Genomic DNA, 23,846 nt, shown 5'->3' with positions numbered 1-23,846 from the left:
TACTGTAAGGAGTCTCAAAGTGGCTTACACCAGAGAAAGAATTTCTCTGATTCAGCTTCCCATACCACTTATGGCAATCAGGGTTGTACACCACGCAAGTCCTGCTGGAGTGTAGCATTTCAGATTACAGGTCTGAATGTCCCTCCAGAGTGTAGGTAGCGTTGTCTATGTAATTTCCTTGATTGTACATTTATCAGTCTCATTCACGCACCTTATGAGAGCCAGCATGGTGTAGTGGTTAAGAACAGTGGTTTGGAGCAGTGGACTCTGATCTGGAGAATGGGGTTTGATTCCCCACTCCTCCACTGAGTGGCGGAGGCTAATCTCGTGGATTTGTTTCCCCACTCCCACGCATGAAGCCAGCTGGGTAACCTTGGGCCAGTCACACTCTCTCAGCCCCATCTACCTCACAGGGTGTCTGTTGTGGGGAGGGGAAGGAAAGTAGATTGTAAGCCAGTTTGATTCTTCCTTAAGTGGCAGAGAAGGTCGGCATATAAAACCCAACTTTTCTTCTTCATTCACAATGTCTTTTGAATGATCTCAGAACCTCAGTCTGGTACTGTGGCTTTTGACTGAACTGTAACTTGATATGCCAACAGCATATAGCTAGCTTCTATTTGAGCAATTATAAAGGAGTGGTTACAATACAAGAACCAAGCAGACTGCATCAGGCTGGTTGAATGAACACAGCCAGAGATTGTAGATGAAACCCAGCGTGGTGGTACTTTGACCACGTAGGCACTGTTGCTCGTGAGTCTCAAATTTGGTATTATTCACCCCTAGGATAGTAGTCCCAGCCACAGAGATATAAAGATGTTCCACCTGGGCAAAAAGGAATAGACTCTAGAGAACAGGTTCACCTAACAAGTTCTGTCCATGATGATACAAATTAGTCAATGTCCCCTCACTGGTCCACACTCTTATTACTTCTCACTGATGTGACCTATCAGACAGTTACAAAAGTTACCTCATTCAAGGGTGGTCCTGAATCAATTCCATCTTAGGACTCATCAGGGATCCTTCTCCAACCAGCTTACTAATTCCTTTGACCAGTCCCTACATCCCCATTTTCTGACTACAGTTTTTCTTGACATTCTTTGTCTCTCACCAGCATTCTTCATGCCAGGCCATATAAATCCCCCAAAGGACAATCACCTGGCCACAATTAGCATTTATATCAAAGGGTATTTGTCACTCTCCTCCCTCAGATCCCGACAGTTAAATAAAAGTTTGTATCTTTACCTCAACGTCTCGCTCCTCTGCTGAAATACTAACAAAATTTGCATCTGGAGATTCAACAGGAGTTGACTAAAAGAAAGAGAGAGAAAGTAAACTTAGACTTACTGTAAAATAGCCTGTATAGATGTTTAAGGCCATCTAGAAAACTGCATAAGTAGCATCCACTCCTACACACCATACATCAATGCATCTCACCTGCTTTTCTTCTGTCCTCTTAATGAGAACGCCAACAAGGCACAGATATTATGTCTGGCTGTCATCACTGTTCCAGCTTATGTCACTCATGAGCAGCGCATACATAAAATTGTATCCAACATCGGGGCTACACATGTTGCTGCCATCTTAAATGTCAGATGAGCCATATAGCCACTGTGTTCCAACCAGACCTCAAAATGGTTTTAACTCCTTTTAAAAACCAGTATATGCTTAAAGTGTCACAAGGATTTTGAAGTCCTTGAATTGCCCTAATACAGGGGTCTCCCAACTTTTCTCACCCTGCAGGCACATTTGGAATTCTGACATGGCATGATGCAACAACATGGCTGCCACAAAATGGCTGCCGCAGGAGGCAGAGCCAGCCACAAAATGATTGCTACAGCTTAACTTTAGTAACACAGTGTAGACCCTCATGCTGTGGTGGCAGCTGCTAGCAAAGCAATATCCGCACAGCCTATCAAATCTCCAATCGTCAACCAGAAGTCTCGTTGGGCAAAAGCCCTACCTGGCCCCACACCGCTTCCTAAAAACACTTGGCAGACACCAGAAAAGGTGTTGGTGTGCACCATGATGCCCAAGGGCACTATGCTGGCGAACCCTGCCCTAGTATGTAATACCTGCAGATAATGGTGGTTTCCAATGAAGACAGAAACTGTGAATATCACCTGCAAAACACCACAGTTTGTACCACATGCAGCTTGGAGGGGCTTGGCCACACTCACATCTCCTTCTGATGGTATCCCACTGGCAACAGCGGGGGAAGGGATCATGTCCCCCTCTTCCTCAGTGCCAGGAGCCACATATGAGCCAGACATAGAAGACATGGTGTCAGTGCTGATCTCGGAGTGCTGGCTTTGGGAGGAGGCCATCGACATGACCGACTGTGCCAGACTACTGCTGACAGGACCTAGGGAAAAGAGGGCAGGGGAGCACGCAAGACATGGAGACGTTACGGAGACTGGTTATCAGCAATACGTTTGCTATTGGGTCCCAAATCCCCCTAAGAATTTCGGAAGTTAAACCCAAACTGCCCATTCTGTTGCCCTCTGAACTTTAGGCTTCGTGCCTTATTTCTTCTAGTCTAATAACGCATCTGACACCTGCACACAAGTCCTTGGCCCGTTCATCAACAGGTTCCTTCAACTCAATACCTGTGAATAAATTTACTTATCTATCTGAGCTGCTTCCAAATATTTAGGAACAGTATATAGAGGATCCTGCAGGATCTTACCCAGTTCCGCAGGACCTGTAAGACCAAGATATTCCACCAGGCCTATGGTTGAGGGCAGCAACAGTTTTCCATCAGAGCTGGCCTCCCTATCTCCCCCCGCCCATGTTCTTTTCCAGTATTTAAGTGGGGGAGACTGGCTGCTCCTCCTGAGTTGGCCAAGACCCTGCATGCCAAATCTGAGAGCCACCTTATTTCTGTTTTAATTGGATTTTAACTGGAAATCTGTTGGTTTTAAATTAATACTGTATGAATGGAATGTTTTATTGTATTTTATGGTGTATGCTGATGTTACCCGCCCTGAGCCCATCCATGGCGACCCTATGAATCATTGTCCTCCAAAATGTCCTATCTTTAACAGCCTTGCTCAGATCTTGCAAATTGAGGGCTGTGGCTTCCTTTATTGAGTCAATCCATCTCTTGTTGGGTCTTCCTATAGGGCGGGATGTAAATCCAAATAAATAAATAATAATAAAGTATAGTATCACCATTAGCTAATTAACACAATCCCCAGAAAATATTATTCTAAAAGGTGGCATTTTGGCAAAGCCATTTTTTAAACCTCAGATGCATTCTGAGTGTGCATTAGATACTGAGTTCAGGCTATGCAGACCTTCCTCTCCAAGGAGTGCAGGATGGGGGGTGGGAGAGCAGGGAACTGGAGAGTGACTTTTCTCAGGGAAACCCAGAATGTGCGAAAGATCCCAGGTTCAATCCCCGGCATCTCCAGTTAAAGGGACCAGGCAAGTAGGTGATGTGAAAGACCTCTGCCTGAGACCCTGGAGAGCCGCTGCCCGTCTGAGTAGACAATGCTGATTTTGATGGAATGAGGGTTGGATTCAGTATAAGGCAGCTTCATGTGTTCATGTGTGTGCGTGTCAAGGAGTGTGTCAGTGACGTGGCAAGACAAGTAGCCTCTTCTATTGTACCTTCTGGGGAAGAGATGGTAGAAGAAAGAGGTGTCCCTGTACACGAAGACTGGTCTATTGCACCTGATGAGGATAACGTAAGGTTTTCACTCTCAGGAGTTACACCACATTCCTGGAAAACATACCAAAAGCAAAGAGGAAAATTGTGAATTGTTTTTTTTAATTATCCTACTTTTGATATGAGATTCTTAAGTGGCTAACAATGATTTAAAAAACCCATGCTGTTATTTCCAGTGAATGAACCATTATTACAGGCTGAGTGGCAATCCTCTGGCTGACTACCAAAGCCATTGTATTCAGCTCACGTTAGCTTTGACAGGCAAACTGCAGAACCTCCCCTCCCAGTGTCTGTTCTACAGAGACTAGCTGCAATCAGACATCATGATTAAAATGGTTTAATCGGGGGTTGGTACAATCAACTCTTGGTTATTTACAAGATGCAAGTAACAACTCCTGGCTTGTCTGCTTCTTGCCTCTTCTCCCTCCTCCAGAAAGGGGAAAGTCCTCTCCATTTCTGGCCCAATGGCTGTGAAGGGCAGCGCTACCCTAATGATGGTTTGTGAATACAGACATCACAACAACCTACAGTTAGTACAAACCCTAGTTTGTAATGCTAAGTTTATAGGGCCGGCCGATAAACCTCAGTCTGTTGGACCACCTGCATTCAACAGTTACCACTAACTGGTTTTGATCAAACTACAGTTTATGCACCATGGTTTATCATGTTGACTGAATGCAGTCTTAGTTCCCAGGGGGAAAAGAGCCAAGCAGAAGCTGAGATAATGTTTGAAAGAGACCCCAAACCCTTTTAGGCCTTTTATGCAGGGACGTTTCCCTGTGGTCACCCCCGCCAACTGCTTCAGGGCTTCCTTTTGATTATGCATGCCTTTTCCGCCCGACAGAGATCACCTTGCTCTCCCCGTGCGTTTTCCCCTTGTTTTCCAGATCCTGTTTTAGCCAGAATCTGGAAAAAGCGGGAAAAATGTGTGGGGAGAGTGAGGCGACCTCTGATGGTTGGAAAAGGCATGCATAATCAAAAGGAAGCCCCAAAGCAGTCAGTGGGGGTGACCGCAGGGAAACATCCCTGCATAAAAGGCCTTATACGAAACAAAAAACATCACCTCTTCATGATGACGAGGAGACTTTCTCCTGGAGATCCTGATTTCAGATTCGCTGCAGGACTTCTCATCTTCTTCTTCATGAAGTACAGAGGAATTCTGGGAGACTGATCTGGGCAAAAGAAAGAAATCCATCAACCCACTAACACAAGTCATGCAGGAAAGCAAAAGCCATCAAAAGCTGAAAGCCACCAAAAAGACACAAGCGCCCTTGCATAGCTAGCTAAGTACATATGAAAGGCAGATTACACCCGACGGTAAACATAACTCAAGGAGAAGGGATGCCAGCCATTTTTAACCCAGCCTTTGAAAGTTTGCAGGACAGCCACAGCAGTGCAGGAGGGAGAGACGAGCAGGTCACTTACTTGGAAAGGCTTTTCTTCAGCTTGAGTCCTTGGCCACCACAATCCGACAAATGGTCAAGGGGGGAGAGTGTCCTCATGGGAGGCAGGTGGCCGTCACTGCCATATGAGGGCAGCATGCCCGAAACGTGGCTGTCCCCGAGAACGTGGACTGGAAGGGCCGCTGGGGATGGAGTGAGAGGCCCGTTAAGGGCTTCCAGGAGGGAGACCACCTCATAGCCAGGAGGGATATTCTCTGAAGACTGGAGGAACCGGAGACGGGTGTGAGAAGGACACTCTCGGCAGGAGCAAAAGACAGTTTAACAAGGGAGCTTGAGACAGATCAGCAAGCTCCAGTCCCTCCCCAATGAATCTGACTTGTACGTAAAGGCTCGAGGCTGATACCATTACGAAATAAGCAACTCTTCTATCAGAGTTGCTTAATTGACATGCTGTTCTCTGAACAATGTATTTTAAGTTTTGCTTAGACTGGTATCTTTGAAGGAGAGGTACTAGTTGCTAGACTTTAGGAGTAGTGGAATGCCATTGGGGGCCAGAGCCATGCAGGGCACAAGAAGCTACACACACACACACAACGAACATGGATATGCACACATTTTCTCCCAGACACAGCTTGCACGTATTCAAACAAAACTTCCACAATCATTGGGGCAAAACACATGCTCTTGCCCTCAACGTGAAACCTGAGGCCAAGTTTACTCATACCCACAGATGAGGTGGTGAAGTTGTGTCTGGACTGTATCTCTTCAGACTGCATTGGGGGGGAGGGGAGGGGGGAAAGAGATCATATAGCTAAAGGCTTTCCCGTTAAGAAAAAGTCCATGCATATACAAAACTAATCTAACAAGCAAGAAATCTACTCCCTGAGTAGGGTTGCCAGGTCCTTCGTTGCCACCGGCAGGAGGTTTTTTGGGGCAGAGCCTAAGGAGGGCGGGATATGAGGAAGGGAGGGACTTCAATGCCATAGGGTCCAATTGCCAAAGCGGCCATTTTCTCCAGGTGAACTGATCTCCATCGGCTGGAGATCAGTTGTAATAGCGGGAGATCTCCAGCTAGTACCTGGAGGTTGGCATCCTACCACCGATACCTACTTTTCTAACTATAACTTTTTTTAAAAAAAGAGACACATATAAGAATATTTCCCCCAAACTGCAGTCAGAAGTGGTACAATCTAGAAAACCTCATCTGCTGTTTATGTGAATTAGGCCTTTAATCTTGACGAATCTCTCTTCTGTATCGGAAGCTTTGCACAGAATCCTGGGAAAGCACACTTGCATAAGACAAATCTATGACTGCATTGCTGGGTTAGAATCCAGATCTCTGTAGTACACAATCAGAGCCTTCAGTGCCTCACTGGCAAAGAGGCTTCCAAATCTCTAGTCTTTCTTCCTATTCATGGCTTCTGGATCATATATTCTGTTTGTTTCTACTGCCATACCACTGGACATTTACAGGAAAGCTATCTAGCTGATGTTCTCATAATTCTCTATTGCCCCCCACCCCAAGCATGCACTTTATTAATGTTTAAAAGTTATAAACGATGAATGACATATATGTTCCAACAGTTTCAGTTTGGGACCCATACTGGTAGATTATGCACTTTATTTTCCCAGTAAATTGCTAAAGGAGCTCTAAACCTGAACAAAGTTGTTATTACAGGCTACCTTCTTTCATCTTAACATAAGAATGTAAGATTAGATTTGATCAAAGGTCCACTAATCCAGCATCCTGTTTCTCACCGTGGCCAGTCACAAGCTTCCAAGAAGCTCAGCAGCTGGCCATGAAGGTAACAGCACTCCCTTTCTGTTGCCCTCAGTACCCAGTATTAAGGGCGGGCTGTGGCTCAGTGGTAGAGCATCTGCTTGGCATGCAGAAGGCCCCAGGTTCAATCCCTGGCATCTCCAGTTAAAGGGACCAGGCAAGTAGGTGATGTGAAAGACTGCTGCCTGAGACCCCAGAGAGCCGCTGCCGGTCTGAGTAGACAATACTGACTTTAACGGACCAAAAGGCGGATTCAGTATAAGGCAGCTTCATGTATTCATGTCCTCTAAACATGGAAAGTCCATTAGACAATAGCAGTTGATAGACCTGTTCTCTGTGTATTTGTCTCATCCCCTTTTAAAACCATTTACATTAGTGGATATAGCCTCATCTTGAGGACTGGTTCACATGCTGTAGAGTCCATGTGATAGACACATGGCCTGTCAACAAGTGTGCACGGAAGGTCCATGCTTGGAACCCAGTTCCCAGGTGTTCAGGGGGCTGATTTGGATTGGGACTGTGCGTCATGGGATGAGGGTGCTTAAATCCTGCCTCCTGGGCTGCCATCCCAACCTGGAATGACCCTGGGAGATGCAAAGGGCAGCTTCCTGAGTCCATTTCAGATTAAAAATTGGGGTGTGTGCATGTGGGGGGGGGCTGAATCTGGTGCCCACATACCCGGGAACTGAATTCCAATGCAGAACTCCAACTTCCATCTGATCCAAAATCCTTGTGATGGCCAAGTGAACTACATAATGTGTGAATTGGCCTTGAGTCCCATAAGTTCATTGTACACCATGTAAATTACTTTCTTTTTTCTCTACTGAATATATTGTCCACTAATGTCATTCTACAATTGAGTAGTCTGTCAGTTTTGAGAAAGTAGCATATTCTGGCTATTTGTTTTTTCCTTTCCATTGGATATTGATCAACAGTGCTTCTCTTTCCCTTCTACCCTGCATGTGTTTGCAAACCTGCAATGGATATGAGCAGGGTAGGGGGTGCACAGCCAATCATCTGTCCCTGGCACATGCCATTGCATGTTCACAAATATGCATTCCTTTCCCACACCTTGCAAACATACATAGCAAACAGGCTTGCTGCATAAAATGTGAATTGACCCATCCCTGACTAGTGTTTTAAACATACCAGTGTGTTTTGAGAGTTTTGGATTTCCTGCACCCTTGACTGTGATGCTGTTGCTACACTTCTCACAGAGGTACCTCTCCCTTAGGTTCCACATTCCTCTCTAGCCAGCGGTTCTATAACTAGTCCATAACAGCTTCTATATAACTAGAAAATAGGGACATTTCTCCCCTAAAACTGAAGATTGCAACAAACCCAGGAGCCATTTCATAGTGGAAGAAAAAAGGGGGAATAAAACCCAACCTAAAAACAGAAGCTGGGTACCCCAGCCATTTCATAGTCCAGAAGAAGAAGAAGAGTTGGTTTTTATATGCCAATTTTCTCTACCTTTTAAGGAGAATCAAACCGGCTTACAATCACCTTCCCTTCCCTTCCCCACAAAAGACACCCTGTGAGGTAGGTGGGGCTGAGAGAGTTCAGAGAGAACTGTGACTGGCCCAAGGTCACCCAGCAGGCTTCATGTGGAGGAGGGGGGAATCAAACCCAATTCTCCAGATTAGAGTCCACCGCTCTTAACCACTATACTACACTAGGTCTCAAATCAGCAAGGGCAGGGGGCAAACCCAGCATATAAACTGCTGGCACACCAATACTAACCGAGTGTTCTTCTGAGTCAGACGTTTGGGACGCGATGATAGGGTTGAAGCTGGTAGGGGAAAGGGGTCCAAGTTTTTTTCTCATCGCTCGGATCTGTAGCAAGGCTCGAAATGCTGCAGAACAAATTATTGGGGGGGGGGGGGAATGAAGGAATAAATCATCCTCCAAAACACTGAAAAGGCACAAATCCTAAAAATGAGAGAGATTGTCATTAAAGGGTTCTCTTTATGAATATTTCATGCTAACTTGGTCAAGATCAAAAAAGAACAGCTTGGTCAGATCTTTAGAGAAGCCTGCTTATAATTCTTTACCTCTAAAGGTAAGCAGCAATACAATGGTCCTTAGCCACAACTGAACTTTGCATGTGTTCGGCATGCTAGGTTAATTGCCTTTACCTCTAAATTGCCCAAAATTAAAGGATCAAACAGGGTGAGCCACTGATTTTCCAGAGAAGCGAAGACTACCTCCTTTAATCAACATCAAGGCATCAAAGAGAACAAGGACTTACGTAGCCTGCAGATGGGGCAGTTGTTGGCTTGATAACGAAGTGTATCAGCACATGTGTTGCAGAGGCATAGATGGCGGCACGGTAGGATCAGTGTATCCCGGACATCCGAGAGGCAGACCACACATTCTGCACTGTTGTCGCTCACCTCGTCCTCTGCCACCTGGACAGGAGGTCAATGGCCATTTATGCTTGGTAATTAGCAGTGCGTTCCAGGCTGAAGTGCCCCGCATATTTTTTTGAGTTTTTCACGCGGAACCGTGGTTCAGGAAGTGACTACGAAGCGGGCGCATACCTGCTTCGCATTGCTTAAGAGCCCCTTCAACGCGACCTTTTGTGTTTGCTCCGCCGCCAGCAGGAAGAATCCCCTCAAGGAAACATGCAAAATCACAGCTGCGCGTTAGCTATGCAGCCGGCAATTGCTAATGGCTATGCAAACAAAGAGCAGGCAAGTGGGGATAAAATTTCTCCTTTTGTATCGGGACCGTGCATTTGAAAGGTCGCATTTAAAAAAAGAGCTTTGAGCGAGCTTCAAAACTGACCCTGCATAAATGGCCAATGAAAAATGCCAGCAGGGTTTTTTGTGTGTTGGGGGGGGGGGGAAGGTGAAGCTGTAGCACTTGAGAAGTATCAGTACATAGTTGTTAACAGATGTCACATGGTCAAATTTAGTTATTTAATTTTTTTTTACTATGTGTACTCAAGGCAGCTTACAAATAGAAAGGAAAAAGCTGCTTATTTCAGATCAAGTTGTTTAATTTGCTTGATTTATTCTAGACCACATTATCTTAGGTCTTGCTTACTTTGGAATTTTTTTTGCTGGAAGGAGATTACTCTTTCACTAACACAAGCCTGCAGTAATTCAAACAGTCTTCCACAATCATGAGGAAACTGGCTTCACTGGACTCAGAAAGGTGTAACTTTGCTTAGGATTGCTCTGCTAGTCATACACTCTTCCACAAGCTGTTGTTCTTGTATCAGAATCTTTCAATTTGTGTATGTATATATTTGTGTGTGTGTTAAGTGCTGTCAAGTCGTTTTTGACTCATGGTGACCCTATGAATCGATGTCCTCCAAAACATCCTATCGTTAGCAGCCTTGCTCAGGACTTGCAAACGGAGGGCCATGGTTTCTTTTATAGAGGCCCATTTTCTCATCGTGGGCCTTCCTCTTCCTGCTGCCTTCAACTTTTCTTAGCATTGTCTTTTCCAGTGACTTTTGTCTTCTCATAATGTGACCAAAGAACAATAGCCTCAGTTTAGTCATTTTAGCTTTGAGGGACAGTTCAGGTTTGATTTGTTCTAGAACCCACTTACTTGTCTTTTTGGCGGTCCACAGTATATTTACAAAAAACAAACTGAAAAGGATTAAGACTGCATCTAATTAAGTCACACAGGTCCAGAGAGAAGACAAGCCTGTTCCAGTATTGGGCAAACTAGGTTTTCTTTTAGCCACAAAGACTCCTACTGCATTAGCAATCCTGACTATAAAGAATGACCACAATAAGCATTCTCCACAAACAGGTCAGACAGCCCAAGTAACATGTTTGAAGTTACAGCTAAATTCCCACCTCAGCACCTCCAGCCCCTTCCTCCCCACCTAAATACCTTTGCTTTCCTTCCTTGTTTGAATGTTTTCCCAAGAGTTACCCCCTTCTCCTTTATTTGACTGATCTGGTTGCTCACCTAAAAGGTAAAGGTAAAGGTCCCCTGTGCAAGCACCGGGTCATTCCTGACCCATGGGGTGTCGTCACATTCTGACGTTTACTAGGCAGACTTTTGTTTATGGGGTGGTTTGCCAGTGCCTTCCAGTCATCTCCCCTTTACCCCCAGCAAGCTGGGTACTAATTTGACCAACCTCGGAAGGATGGAAGGCTGAGTCAACCTTGAGCCGGCTACCTGAAACCAACTTCCGGTGGGATCGAACTCAGAACTTGGACTGCAGTACTGCAGCTTACCACTCTGCATCACGGGGTTGCTCACCTGCCTCTCCCTAAATCTGGATTTTTAAAACACACTATAAATGGGGCCAGAAATTTTCCCCAAGCCCTTTCCGTTCCTGCTGCCTCTATATGTTTTTACAGAACCTTTACAGAACATGTTACATGTTCCTTGCCTCTCCTCCCCACTGGTGAATTGCCTCTCCTCCCCACTGGTGAATTGGAGACCCTGCAATCATACTTCTGACTGGCTCCAAACAACCCTGGCTTGTGTAACTACTGAAGTACCCCTTCTGGATGCATGCTAAACATCTCTGCTACTCTTTCTCTTAGATTACATTCTAGTTTATTTTGTTGCCTAGATGTTCAGATCCATGCTTTGGGAGCTGGACTTATATCGGGAACCTGCATCAATATTGTTATGACTGCTCCAGTGTGCTGATTCTGGAAGTCATCTGCTTGTATTATTCCCCTTAGTAAACTTTATTGTATATGAATTCTCATTTTTCCTTCCAAGCTTGTGGAAGAGCTTCGCCATTGTGTCAGCAGATTCACTTGCAGCTAAATTAAACAGAAATCCCGTGACGCCTTAAAGACGAAGAACATTTACTCCAGAATGCCTTTTTGCAATTCAGAGCAAACTTCACCCGATGTTCATAATGCACATCCATCACAGATATATTTACATTCAAAATTACAAACAACAGAAAGGTGGGAGAGAAGAGATGTTACAAAAGGAGGCTGGCTAGAAACAACAACTAATTAAAGAGGAATCAAGCTAGTCAGAGTAGGTGAGGGCTATTCCTAACTTTAGATAGATGGGCGGAATAGGATAAATATAGAGTCAGAATTAATCAAGGAAGGAGCAGCACGAGACACTTATAACAATTTAAAATCCATAAAGGGTGGATCACACTGAGCTATTAGCATATATAGTGAATGAGGAAACTCAAGGCTCTACTCAAGCCTGTTGAACAGATAATATTAAATCTCTTGATGAATCCTAATTCAGAACCTTTGTGTTGGATTCTTCCCCCCCCCCCTTTATAGCTGTTTCTGTGCATTAGTGCCTAGATTGGCGACCTTCCCTAAACTGGGTGTAGAACCTAAGCCAGCAGCAGTTTTATCACAAGAGTGAGAGAGGATGGGAAGGAAAATTCTTTCTTATGGCATGTGCTAGCCTAGTGTGATTTTGGACTCAAATTGGAAAGTGGGCCTCATGTATGTATGCAGAGTACACGTCTCCAAACACACATAAAAGTAAAAAAGGAAAATAATCTGAAGGTGACAGACAAGGGGTTTTCCCGCATTCTCATTTTCCTCACTTGTGTGTTCCTGTTCCTTTGGGTTTTTGTTGTTGTTGTTGTTCTGCATGTGTTTTGCTCCCTCTACTGGTTGATTTGATATTATATTGATTTATGTCCAACATAAAAACCTTCAGTTTAAATCTGCAGGGAGATATGCAGGACATAAACTGATATAATATTGAATTGACGACTAGAGGGAGCAAAACATGTATAGAACAGACCCCTCCCCAAAAAAACTAGGAACTCACAAGCGAGGAAAATAAGAAAGTGGAAAAACCCAAGAACTAACCTCTTCTCTCTATCACTTGAACACAAATATATATAAAGTCCCCCCCCACACACACTTTTTTTAAAAATGTAAAGTAATCTTTGGAGGATATGATCTTGTATGGAGGAGTGAGGGGTAGATTCTTAATCCTCTCTCTGCCTGCTGTTTTTCTGCTCAGAATAATCTCCCCAACTGCTTCTCCTCACCCAAGGTCCTAATTATTATTTGCATATCCAGAATCTCAAGGAGTGGTGAAGTTAGGGGACCTTGTGTGGGAAAAAGAGCCAACAGGCAAAGCATGAAGTACCCTCCAGTTAAAATTGCAGCCTCTTGTATTTTCATTTATTTAAAAACCTTGTTGGGCCTGGATAGTTTACCTGTATTTTCAAATTCAATTTTTACCTTGGAATCTTGTGTGTTGTATTTGTTTTCTATTCCATAGATTTCCTGAAGCAGGTAGCTCACACCATCCACCTGTAAAATAAATCAGTACAAATTGCAGAAGAAAGCAGAAGCTGAAATATGGACATCTCCAGGAATACAGATTACAACTGCCTCACTAGCAAAAAAAGTTCCTTCTTCCTGTGCTATCTTTCCTGCATCAAAAGATGACTATCACCTTCAGCCCACTTGAACACACACTGTTCGACACTGTGAGGAATTTTCTGCTTGGCTCTAGCCACAAGAATTCCTCCATTATATGTAGGGGATGGTACCTTACTGATTCGAACTAAAGCTATCCTTGGCTGGGTCACCTTTCTCCATGAGCTCCCTTTCCCTTTCTCTAAGGCTCATTGCGGCCCCAACCCTATGGGGGAGGGAACGGAACGGGGGGACGGGGCCCACGACCCCTCCCAGGGGCCAACCCCACCCTGGGGACGGAGGGCGTGGTCTTCCAAGAATGACAGACACGGCAGCTGGAGTAAACAGGCCACAACTTTATTGATTACAGCGTTAGGCATTGGCAAGCATGGAGGGTGGGATCCAGGGATCAGCTGACCCGTCTGCCAGCTGATCACCTCCTGCACCCAACCCGCCTGCTGGGTGCAGCCTGAGATGGCAGTATGCTGGGACCCACGTGGGCGGCAGCCAACCGTGTGGTCCCCTGCCACTTGGGAGGAGGCCAAACCAGGCTTAACCATTCCTGGCCTCCCCCCAAAACCCCTTATTAGGGTCCCCAGAATGGGAAGCGGGGCACGCAGGCCATCTTTCCCCCAAACTGGATCCGGCCCCATGCCCAAACCGCCAACATTAGTTGTGACAGATAGCAGCTAACCCCATGCACAAAGGGAAGGGTGGGCGGGACAAACAGCATGGAGGGGGAAAGAATGGCCGCGGCCGGGGGAGGGGCCGCCTCTTATCCCCCTCCTGGCCCGCCGGCTGGAGTGGTTCCTATTGGGTCAGGGTGGGCCCCGTGACCCCTGGAACAGCCCGCCGGGACCAGTGGATGTGGGGCGGGCGGCCGCGGGGGCGGATGGAAGCCCGTGGCCGCCATTGTCCTGCCTGGGCCGCTGCACGTAGGGCCCGTGCGGCCTCCCTCCCCCTCCCCAGGGGGCCGGCCGGGCCCCCCGACCCCCGAGCCACCTCCGGACCGGCGCCGCAGCCTGGACCAGCTGCGCTGCCGGTGAGTGGGCGCCCGCCCCGTTCCCCCTGCCCTTCCCCCCCCCCACGGGTCCGCAAATCCGGATCCCCCGGATCGGGATCCGCTGCTTGCAACAGGCTGTTGAAGAGAAATACTGGCTTGAGAGAGAGCCAGCATGGTGTAGTGGTTAAGAGCAGTGGTTTGAGGCGGTGGACTCTAATCTGGAGAACTGGGTTTGATTCCCCACTCCTCCACATCAGTGGTGGACACTAATCTGGTGAACCGGGTTGGTTTCCCCACTCTTACACGTGAAGCCAGCTGGTTGACCTTGGGCTAGTCACAGCTCTCTCCAAACTCTCTCAGCCCCACCTACCTCACAGGGTGTCTTTTGTGGGGAGGGGAAGCTGATTGTAAGCTGGTTTGATTCTTCCTTAAGTGGTAGAGATAGTCAGCATATAAAAACCAACTCTTCTTCTTGAAAGAACCATAAATCATTGACCCCCACCCCATAATATTGGTGTTACAGTTCACCACCCCAAACACCTTCTCAGGAAGGGTAAACCAAGCATACACCTGTACCAAATAACCCCTAACCACATAATACTCACCACTTGTTTCTGTTTTAGGGGTTTTACACAAAAGCTTCCATCAGCATGCTGAGGGAGAGGAAAAAGACCTGTCACTATCGCTCAAACAAGGCCTTTAAGGAAAAAACTGTGATGAAACAGAATTCATTCAAAGCATAACTGCTTTAAAATACCCATTATCTGTGCAAGGGGATGCTATCTAGTTCCTCTGTACAATCCAATTCAAGGTCTATCTTGTGCTTCAGAATCTTCCAAGAATTGCTTTGCTTTTAATTTAGTCGCCTTCACTCATCCAGCATTAAAAACAACAACCCAAAAAACCTATTCTAGCACTTATAAAAGATCATTATAGTTCAAAGTGATCTGGAGTTCATAATATTTGTTTCTCCATAAAATGATGTTATCTTTGAATCTACTTGAAATACATACATGATCATGAACAGCTACCGTGTTTCCCCGAAAATAAGACACTGTCTTATATTTATTTTTCCTCAAGAAGACACACTATGGCTTATTTTCAGGGGATGTCTTATTCCGAGGGAATCAGAACTGTCCTCCCTCTCGGCTCCCGTTCTCCCCTTACCACCCCCTTCCGGTCCCGCCCCCAGAGGCCCAGGCGCGCTGGTTGCCGGGCCTTTGAAGTGGCCGCGGGAGACTGCATCTGTTCAGCTGGGCTCCTCCTGTCTTCCCCGCCCCCAGAGGCCCGGGCGCCCTGGTTGCAGAGCCTTTGAAGCGGCTGCGGGAGACCGCCTCTGCTGAGCTGGGCTCCTCCTGGTCTTTTCCACCCCAGCCCCGGGCGCGCTGGTTGCCGGGCCTTTGAAGCAGCCGTGGGAGACTGCATCTGCTCAGCTGGGCTCCTCCTGGTCTTCTCCACACCAGCCCCGGGGTGCCTTATTTTCGGGGTATGGCTTATATTAAGCAAATGCTTAGAAATGCTGCTACAGCTTATTTTATGGGTATGTCTTTTTTTCGGGGAAACACGGTACTCGGTGGTAGGAGGAATACATGAAGGTCAATTAATTAAATGCAGAAGTTTTTTGTTACAATAAGCTGTTTCTGACTGATTATGTCAGGAGTATAACAGCACCATGGCTACTGCTTGATCAAACACCCCTTTGAAAGCTAATGACCTTTCCTCTGATGCTTGAACCCTATAAGTAGGAAACACAACAGGAAAGTTCTGCAAGCAGAGATAACACAACTACAACACATCAGAGATCCAAGCCAATGTTCAAAAAATGCTGTTCAGGGCAAGTTTCATTTCTGCATCTGGTTATGAGCTCTAGCCTTCAACTCCTTGGACGTGATTTGCTTTTATCAGCCAGGCTTCATTTCTGTTCCCCTTCTACCAAGGAGGCCAACACTGATTTGTGTGTCTGGGGACCAGGGCTACCTTTCAGACACTCCCGAAGCAAGTTTTAAATTTGGGACCTGCTTCCTCATACTGGTTGTTTTCCCAGATGGGGTGACTAGTAGACTGGAGAAAACTCTACAGGTACAGCAGGCCCTAGTGACAGAGCAATCCCATCATATCCATTGTCCCAGGTAAATTAATTGTAAGCAAAATGGGCTTTGCCTGCCAGTAAATCTACCTTGAGTGAATTCATGAGTGAATCTACCTTGTTATCAAAGAGTGATCCACAGCAAGCTCTGTGTCCACGTCTACAAGCCTAGAAGCATATGTGTGTGTGTGTGTGTGTAAAGTGCCGTCAAGTCGCAGCCGACTTATGGCAACCCCTTTTGGGGTTTTCATGGCAAGAGACTAACAGAGGTGGTTTTGCCAGTGCCTTCCTCTGTATAGCAACCCTGGACTTCCTTGGTGGTCTCCCACCCAAATACTACAAGTGCTTAAAAGTCATCACGGACAAGACATCACCAGGAAGACAGAACTCACCTTCTCAAAAGTAGCCAGCAGCACATGGCAGTGACCCATATGCTCTGTAAGACAAGAAAATGAGTAGAGATGAAAGTGTTCATGAAGGAGGGTGACACAGGTGTGCTTCAATCGCAAGCATCCAACTTCTTAACAATTAAAACATGCATCAATAGCTCATTAGAGACAGCTTTCATAGTATATTTGTACGCTGCTGCTCCTAATAAGCATTTACACAGCACTTTCAGTGTTCAAAGTGCTCCACGAACATTACCTTGTTGTAATCCTTACAACATCATTGTAAGATGTGCCAGTACCAGTAACACAATACTGCAGGCTGAGAGAGTGTGCCTTGCCTAAGGACACCTGGTCAGTTCACGGCAAATGAGAGGCTGAAATGAGAAGTTTCCTGGATCAAAGGTCATTCATTACGCTACATTGCCTCCCAAGAAATAGTAGCCAACAGGATACCTGATGCATACTCAGAATCTGGTTATGTAAACAGAAGCCATGCTACGAGAATACAATGACAACTTCCAAAGCCATTTGCTTACCGTCTCCCTCGTCCACCACTGCAAGTACCACCATGGGGTATACTTCACGGTCTAGATCAAAGCTCAGCTGCAAGGAGGAAAGAAAAGTCAAGCCATATTGGAGAAATAAGAACTGTTAGACCAGCAGAGTCATACTGATTTATATATATATATATGAATACTGATTTATATATATATATATCAGTGCATTCCTAAGGAGAGTTACTTCCGTCTAAGCCCATTCATTTCAACGGGCTTAGACTGGAGTAACTCTCCTTAGGAATGCCCTGTATGACTGCTATAGCCATGGCCCACTGAGCGCCAAACACAAGTCTACTCCAAAAAGAACATGCACTTCTGCAATTGCGTGGATATTTTCAGAATTTGCTAGGTATAGAAAAATTTCTAAAGAAAATGCCTACTGGCAGAAGAATATTAAGCTTTAGGACAGTTTCTTCCAAGTGGCAAAACATCTAACATTCAAAGCTCTGAGTTCCAATTGTATCATTTGAACACCTCTGTGAAAGGTGTTAATGCAGCAGACAGCAGTTTTAAGAACTGTTCTGTCACAGAACAGTGGCTGCCACCACCCCATCCCTCTCCAAAATGCAGTAAGTAGCTGAGGTTTGCAACTAGTTTTCTCTTGACGCTCAGTCTCCTCCTACATGCTTTGCAAGAAAATACCCCTTTTCCTTTAACCTTCACTGTCTCTTCCTTGTTGCCCAAGACACCCACTGTTAAAAAACCATACTAAGTCCTCCAAAACAGGATTGTATGCCATATAAAGTTAGTAGCCACTGTACAATAAATTTTAAAAGGAGACTGTGCATTGTTTTCCAACATTAATATGATATACTGTATGAAATGTACCATTTCTAGACAAAATTCCCAGGTTTCCATATGACAATAGCTTGTTGCATCAGAAGTAACCAGCTGATGGCTCCTTTAACTTCCTTTTCTTGTTTTGAGAGCCCTACCTCCTCTTCTGTCCATTCTGAGGGATCAACTGTATGAGAGGGGAGACAGAACTGCTGGCAAACTCCTCGCTTGTAACGGACGGTCTCAGACTGTAAACTGTTGTCTTTGGGGATGTAGCTGCCATGGAAAGAATGGAGACAGAGTGAACAGTCACAAAACAGGAGACTGTTCTTGCATCCTGCCCCATTAATGGGGAAGTGAAGCACTTAAAGAAATACAAGAAGACGCTCTTCCTCCATGCGAGATACCAGATTTTTACCACAAACGAGCAAGTCAGATTTCAAAGCTATTTCATATCTACTAACAAAGATGCCCTCTGGCATCCAGAATACTAAGCCTTCAGCCAATGTCCTCTAGTTTATCCTACTCAAAAGGTATCCTCAGGGTTGATACCAGCATCTAGAAATGTCAACCAATAGCGAGGCAGCCGTTCTCCGTTTGGATGACATCTGGAAAATTCAGCTCAGCTCAGCTTCTGATGTGCTTTTTGAGCATCTGCAGGTACCCATCAAAAGCTATTCCAGCTGAATTCTGCACATGCTATCAAAAGCTATTCTAGGCTGAATTCTGCCTCGCCATAGGTTGACAGAGCTAAAAGTCAGCCTGGAATAGCAGGTCTGAGACTCCAGTTCAAACTGCTACAGGTGCCTCTGAGATTATCTGACTGAAGAAGACGATAGTTTAATTGCCTTGGGTCGGATGAGATTCCTTCTCCCTGCATGGATGACTAACTCATCATGAGTCTGTTACCTTTGAAACAAGCCAACGTACTTCGGGTTGCTGTTCACATTCTTTGAACTAACCCCTGTGTATGGATCTATTATCTGGCTTTGCTCTTGCTTTCCATTTCTCAGGTGTCTCAGCTTTACCAGACCTACCTACATACATTGACTCCTTGCCTGATTCTACAGTCTTGCAGCCTCATCTTTTCAGCACCCCACCCACCTAACTTCACTGTTACAGACAAGCAAGCTGCAAGCTATGTGCCTCTGAACGTCCTGCTAGCACCTGCTATGTCACAGATAGCCAAAACATCCTATCTTTGCACAACTCTGGAATTAATTGAACTATTTTTGACCTCTTTGCATTCAGACCATTGGCAGATTTATTTGGTTTCTGGAATTTGCAATTGTTTAAATCAAGGTATCTTTTCTGAAAAGTAGTACTGCTGTTGAAGGGAAATGGCATTTCCCCAGTGCTTAATCCGAAGTATTTGGTTGCTGGGATAAATGCAATTTCATTCCAGAAAGCACACAACCATAATTGAGGTTTGAGAGTACAGTTGCATGCAACACAGAAATGTATTGTAAACAGCTAGAGACATACCCCCTCTGCCTATACAGACAGACACACAAGTGTATCGTTTATTAACCTTATAGAAATTAAAATTAAAACTGTTCTCTGGCTGTAGTATCCATGTGTAAATATGTTCAGATTGCCCTTTACAAACCCAAAACAACTGGCAAACACTAGCTAGACTACCTCCCCCTTGCCACCTAGTAAGCTTAAAAAACCCCAAAAACTTTCTTTAAATTCTTTTCACGGTGCCCTGAATATAGAAGTGCACTCCTTCCCTTGTGCTGTGCCTTTGGATGTGATGGTATGAAAGTAATCACTGGATCATTCTCAGCTTTATGTGTGGTAGGGAGTCCAAGAAAGCAACAGCAAGCTTTACCTCCCCATCTACCTGGAATGCATGCCCCATCCCCGAAGCCACTGGCCATTCACCAGTGGAATAACTCAAAAATGGGGCCAAATTCAGCATTCCTTGGCTCAGAGACTAGGAATGGCCTATGGGAACACGTTTACAAGTGGTCAACTCCCTGCTAGGAGGAGGAGGAGGAAGAGGAGGAGGAGAAGGAAGAGAAGAAGAGTTGGTTTTTACATGCCAACTTTCTCTACCACTTAAGGAAGAATCAAACTGGCTTACAATTACCTTCCCTTCCCCTCCCCACAACAGACACCCTGTGAGATAGGTGGGGCTGAGAGAGCTGTGACTAGCCCAAGGTCACCCATCTGGCTTCATGTGTAGGAGTGGGGAAACAAATCCAGTTCACCAGATTAGCCTCTGCCGCTCATGTGGAGGAATGGGGAATCAAACCCGGTTCTCCAGATCACAGTCCACCGCTCTTAACCACTGCACCACGCTGGCTCCACGCTGGTGCAGTGGTAGTGGTTAAGGGCAGCGGACTCTAATCTGGAGAGTCAGGTTTGATTCCCCACTCCTCCACATGAGTGGCAGACTCTAATCTGGTAAACTGGATTAGATTCTCCACTCCTCCACATGAAGCCAACTGGGTGACCTTGGGCTAGTCACAATTCTCTCCAAACTCTCTCAGCTCCACCTACCTCAAAAGGTGTCTGTTGTGGCGGGGGGGAAGGGAAGGTGATTGTAATCTGCTTTTTGAGACTACTTTCAGTAGAGAAAATCGGGGTATAAAAACCAACCCTTCTCCTTCAAAAAAAACCCAAAAGGTTAGAAGCTGCCTTGTCAATTAGTAAAGTACTGCTATGGGAGGACAGCCTCGCTGGTGCTTGCCAGTTTTGCTTTGTAAAGAACAGCACCAGCACGATGGGTGGACCGGAGCACTAAAAAGCTCCCAAAGCAAACCAAGCCGCGCCGCCCTTGTGAGGCTAGCAGTGCTGCACTTGGCTCAGACCAAGCAAATGGAGGGGATGGTGAAGGGGGGGGGCTCATCAGTCCCCCTTGAGTAAGCAGGTCCGAGTCGAGTGGCTCCTGTGATACTGCCAGTGCTGGCGGGCTTGGCTTGGTCCTGGCTGCCAGTGGTCCTCAAGGGCAGCAGCCCTCCGGAAGCTTCCCTGGTAAATTAAAGGGCCAATCCATCCCTGAAAAACACACTCATGCACAAGTGCTATAGCCAAAAGTACAGTGTGGAGGGGCTGTGGCTCAGTGGTAGAGCATCTTCTTGGCATGCAGAAGGTCCCAGGTTCAATCCCCGGTGTCTCCAGTTAAAGGGACTAGGCAAGTAGGTGATGTGAAAGACCCCTGCCTGAGACCCTGGAGAGCCGCTGCCAGTCTGAGTAGACAATATTGACTTTGATGAACCAAGGGTCTGATTCAGTAGAAGGCAGCTTCATGTGTTCACTCTTATGACCCTCTCTACCTTGCATATGACAGAGTATTATCCAATCTGGCCCTCAATTTCTAAAGATTGTACTGGATGGGTCTATTCCTCTCCACAATATTCCTCTTACCTCACTGTCCCATTCTGGAATTCCTCAGTAGCCTGATAATAGATGGTTATAGCCACACGGGCATCAGAGTCAAATGTGAACTCCACATTGTAACGGATTTTCGCTTTGCTGACTTCCTCTCCTGGAGTCTTCACTTCCTCGGTGCATCTAATAGATTGAGACGCAGTCAAACATGTTAATCTAGTCCAAGGATTTCCAGAAAATGAAAGGTAAGGTGCCCCAAGCAGACATGACATCTCTACTCTGCTAAAGTGTACACTAGATGGTTCCATACCTTAAGGAAGTGGTAACTGCTGTTGACAAGAACTGGAAACAGCTTAGCCAAGACTGCAAGGCCTGGCAGTGTGGCCCTGATGTCAAATTTCCATGAGAAAGAAGGGACAAAAGTCCCAAAGACATTTTAAAGGTTTTATGAATATGAAAACTCACAATCTCATTTTTCCATAGGGTATAAGGGTTTGGTTGAGAACAAAGGCGGCAAGTTACAGCCTGATCTCGTCAGATCCCGGAAGTTAAACAGGGCTGGTACTTGGATGGGAGGCCACTAAGAAAGGCTCTGCAGGGGAAAGCATTGGCAAACCACTTCTGCTTCTCACTTGCCTTGAAAGTCCCTTGCTGGGGTTGCCATAGGTCAGCTGCGACTTGACAGTACATATGTACATGGAAGGGTTGGCTGGCCTGGACAGTGGCAGATGTATACATTTGGAAGAGTTGTCAAATTAACATTCTATTGTAGAGCCAGCATGGTGCAAGGATTACAGTATCAGACTAGGATCTGGGAGAGCCAGGTTCAAATCCCCACTCTGCTATTTAAGCTTGCTAGGTGACTTTGGTCCAGCTACTCACTTAGTCTAACATATCTCAGTGTTGTTGTGAAGATAAAAATGGAGGGAGGAAACCTGATGTTGTAAGGTGCTTTGGGTTCTCTAAATAAATAACTAGGGGGGGAAATCGGTTCTTGTAGGTTATCCGGGCTGTGTGACCGTGGTCTTGGTATTTTCTTTACTGACGTTTCGCCAGCAGCTGTGGCCGGCATCTTCAGAGGAGTAACACTACACTGTCCTTCAGTGTTACTCCTCTGAAGATGCCGGCCACAGCGGCTGGCGAAACGTCAGGAAAGAAAATACCAAGACCACAGTCACACAGCCCAGATAACCTACAAGAACCAATGGACTCTGACCGTGAAAGCCTTCGACAATATTATGGGGGGGGGGAGTTCTACGGAGGTGCCTGTTCTCATATACAATCTGGTGTATCTTGCTGATTTTCAGTGTCTGGCCCTGCTGATTTCATCATCCCCCACCCCAGCATTTGATTGACTGATTTCAGGGCCAACTGTTTATTACAACATACGTTATGCAGCTAAAAGGAGAGAATGTAAACTAGAAGCAACTTTAAGCATAAAAGAGATGATTCAGATTTGCAACCAATTAAATGACAGTCTGATCTCTTGCCTGTTTTTTAAACAAAATCAAAATGATATACTGCTGAATTGTTTAGGATGATGAGGCAGAGTACCAGCTATAACCTCCCTTGCACGTTTTGCTTCCTTGCCTATTGTTTGGATTCTCCGGAGAAAATTATAGGCTTGTTGCCTTTGTAAGAACAGAGAAATCCCAGAGGAATAATGAGAGCATGTTGACACAATAGCACTTTAAATAGCTTATACTGCAAGTGCACCTGTTGTTGTTCTTTTTAAATAGTACCTGAAAGCATTTCACTCCAGGAACACAACACAATTAATCCAAAAGCAACTGAACATTCTTTAAGAAGCTGCATACTAAACTGTATGCCTGCCACATGCTAGACGGGACAATGAAAGACAGTGTAGTGCAATCCTGCTGTAAACACACACCAACATTGCCTTATCAAGTGTGTTGATAGGACAGAGTCTGTACATATTTCCCTTTGAATGAGATGATGCAATTGGTTGACTGAAGCCAACTCCAAAGGGTGCCCCTGGGAGTTGCCCAGGGAACACCTAAGCCAAGTGCTAAGCCAGGCGTGATCTCTGCACTGCTCTCCTGGTACTCAGGAGGCAAATGGAAAGGAAGGGTTATATGGATTGAATGAACAGTATGCTTTCTTTGGGAGAGAGGAAGGCACTTTGACCAAAAAACAAAACACCCTCACCCTGCTTTTAAAAAAATACCAATCTGGGGTGGGTATTTTTGTCTGCATGAGTGTAAACAGCCTGCAAGGAGCGATATGCCTTTTTCTATACAGCTCGTTCCCAGCATGTTGGCAGCTTCTATTCACAGTATCCAGTTCAGGGCAGACACACAGGACCCATTCTTTGCAGGTACGCTCCAGGATTGGGGAGGGGGGGAATCAACAAGCAGTTGTACAAATAAGGCCTTGAAACTGGATCAACGTGTTTGCAAACACGTCCAGGGAACTGGAAGGAGTGCCTTCCCTTGTATGGTCGTTGCCACCAACTAAGATCTCCAGCAAGGGAGTTG

The 23,846-nt window shown here is 45.7% G+C and overlaps 1 protein-coding gene across 1 annotated transcript in view; it reads right to left on the bottom strand.

The window, feature by feature from the left end:
* The window catches only part of RNF157 (ring finger protein 157), a 113,612-nt gene that overhangs the window by 14,335 nt on the left and 75,431 nt on the right, over window positions 1–23,846 (bottom strand). The window contains exons 4-16 of the mRNA XM_056855935.1: window positions 21,385–21,531; window positions 18,168–18,285; window positions 17,212–17,278; window positions 16,679–16,722; window positions 14,806–14,853; window positions 13,018–13,089; window positions 9,105–9,264; window positions 8,597–8,709; window positions 5,096–5,334; window positions 4,734–4,842; window positions 3,613–3,724; window positions 2,178–2,362; window positions 1,243–1,308 (exon numbers count right to left, since the gene is read on the bottom strand). Coding sequence (XP_056711913.1) covers window positions 1,243–1,308; window positions 2,178–2,362; window positions 3,613–3,724; window positions 4,734–4,842; window positions 5,096–5,334; window positions 8,597–8,709; window positions 9,105–9,264; window positions 13,018–13,089; window positions 14,806–14,853; window positions 16,679–16,722; window positions 17,212–17,278; window positions 18,168–18,285; window positions 21,385–21,531 — 1,480 coding nt within the window. The remainder of the gene's footprint in view (window positions 1–1,242; window positions 1,309–2,177; window positions 2,363–3,612; window positions 3,725–4,733; window positions 4,843–5,095; window positions 5,335–8,596; window positions 8,710–9,104; window positions 9,265–13,017; window positions 13,090–14,805; window positions 14,854–16,678; window positions 16,723–17,211; window positions 17,279–18,167; window positions 18,286–21,384; window positions 21,532–23,846) is intronic.

Source organism: Euleptes europaea, chromosome 1 (assembly GCF_029931775.1).
Source record: "Euleptes europaea isolate rEulEur1 chromosome 1, rEulEur1.hap1, whole genome shotgun sequence".
NCBI classification, from domain to species: Eukaryota; Metazoa; Chordata; class Lepidosauria; order Squamata; family Sphaerodactylidae; genus Euleptes; species Euleptes europaea.
The sequence above is the reverse complement of the archived record's forward strand: the minus strand, read 5'-3'. Positions and strand labels throughout refer to the sequence as shown.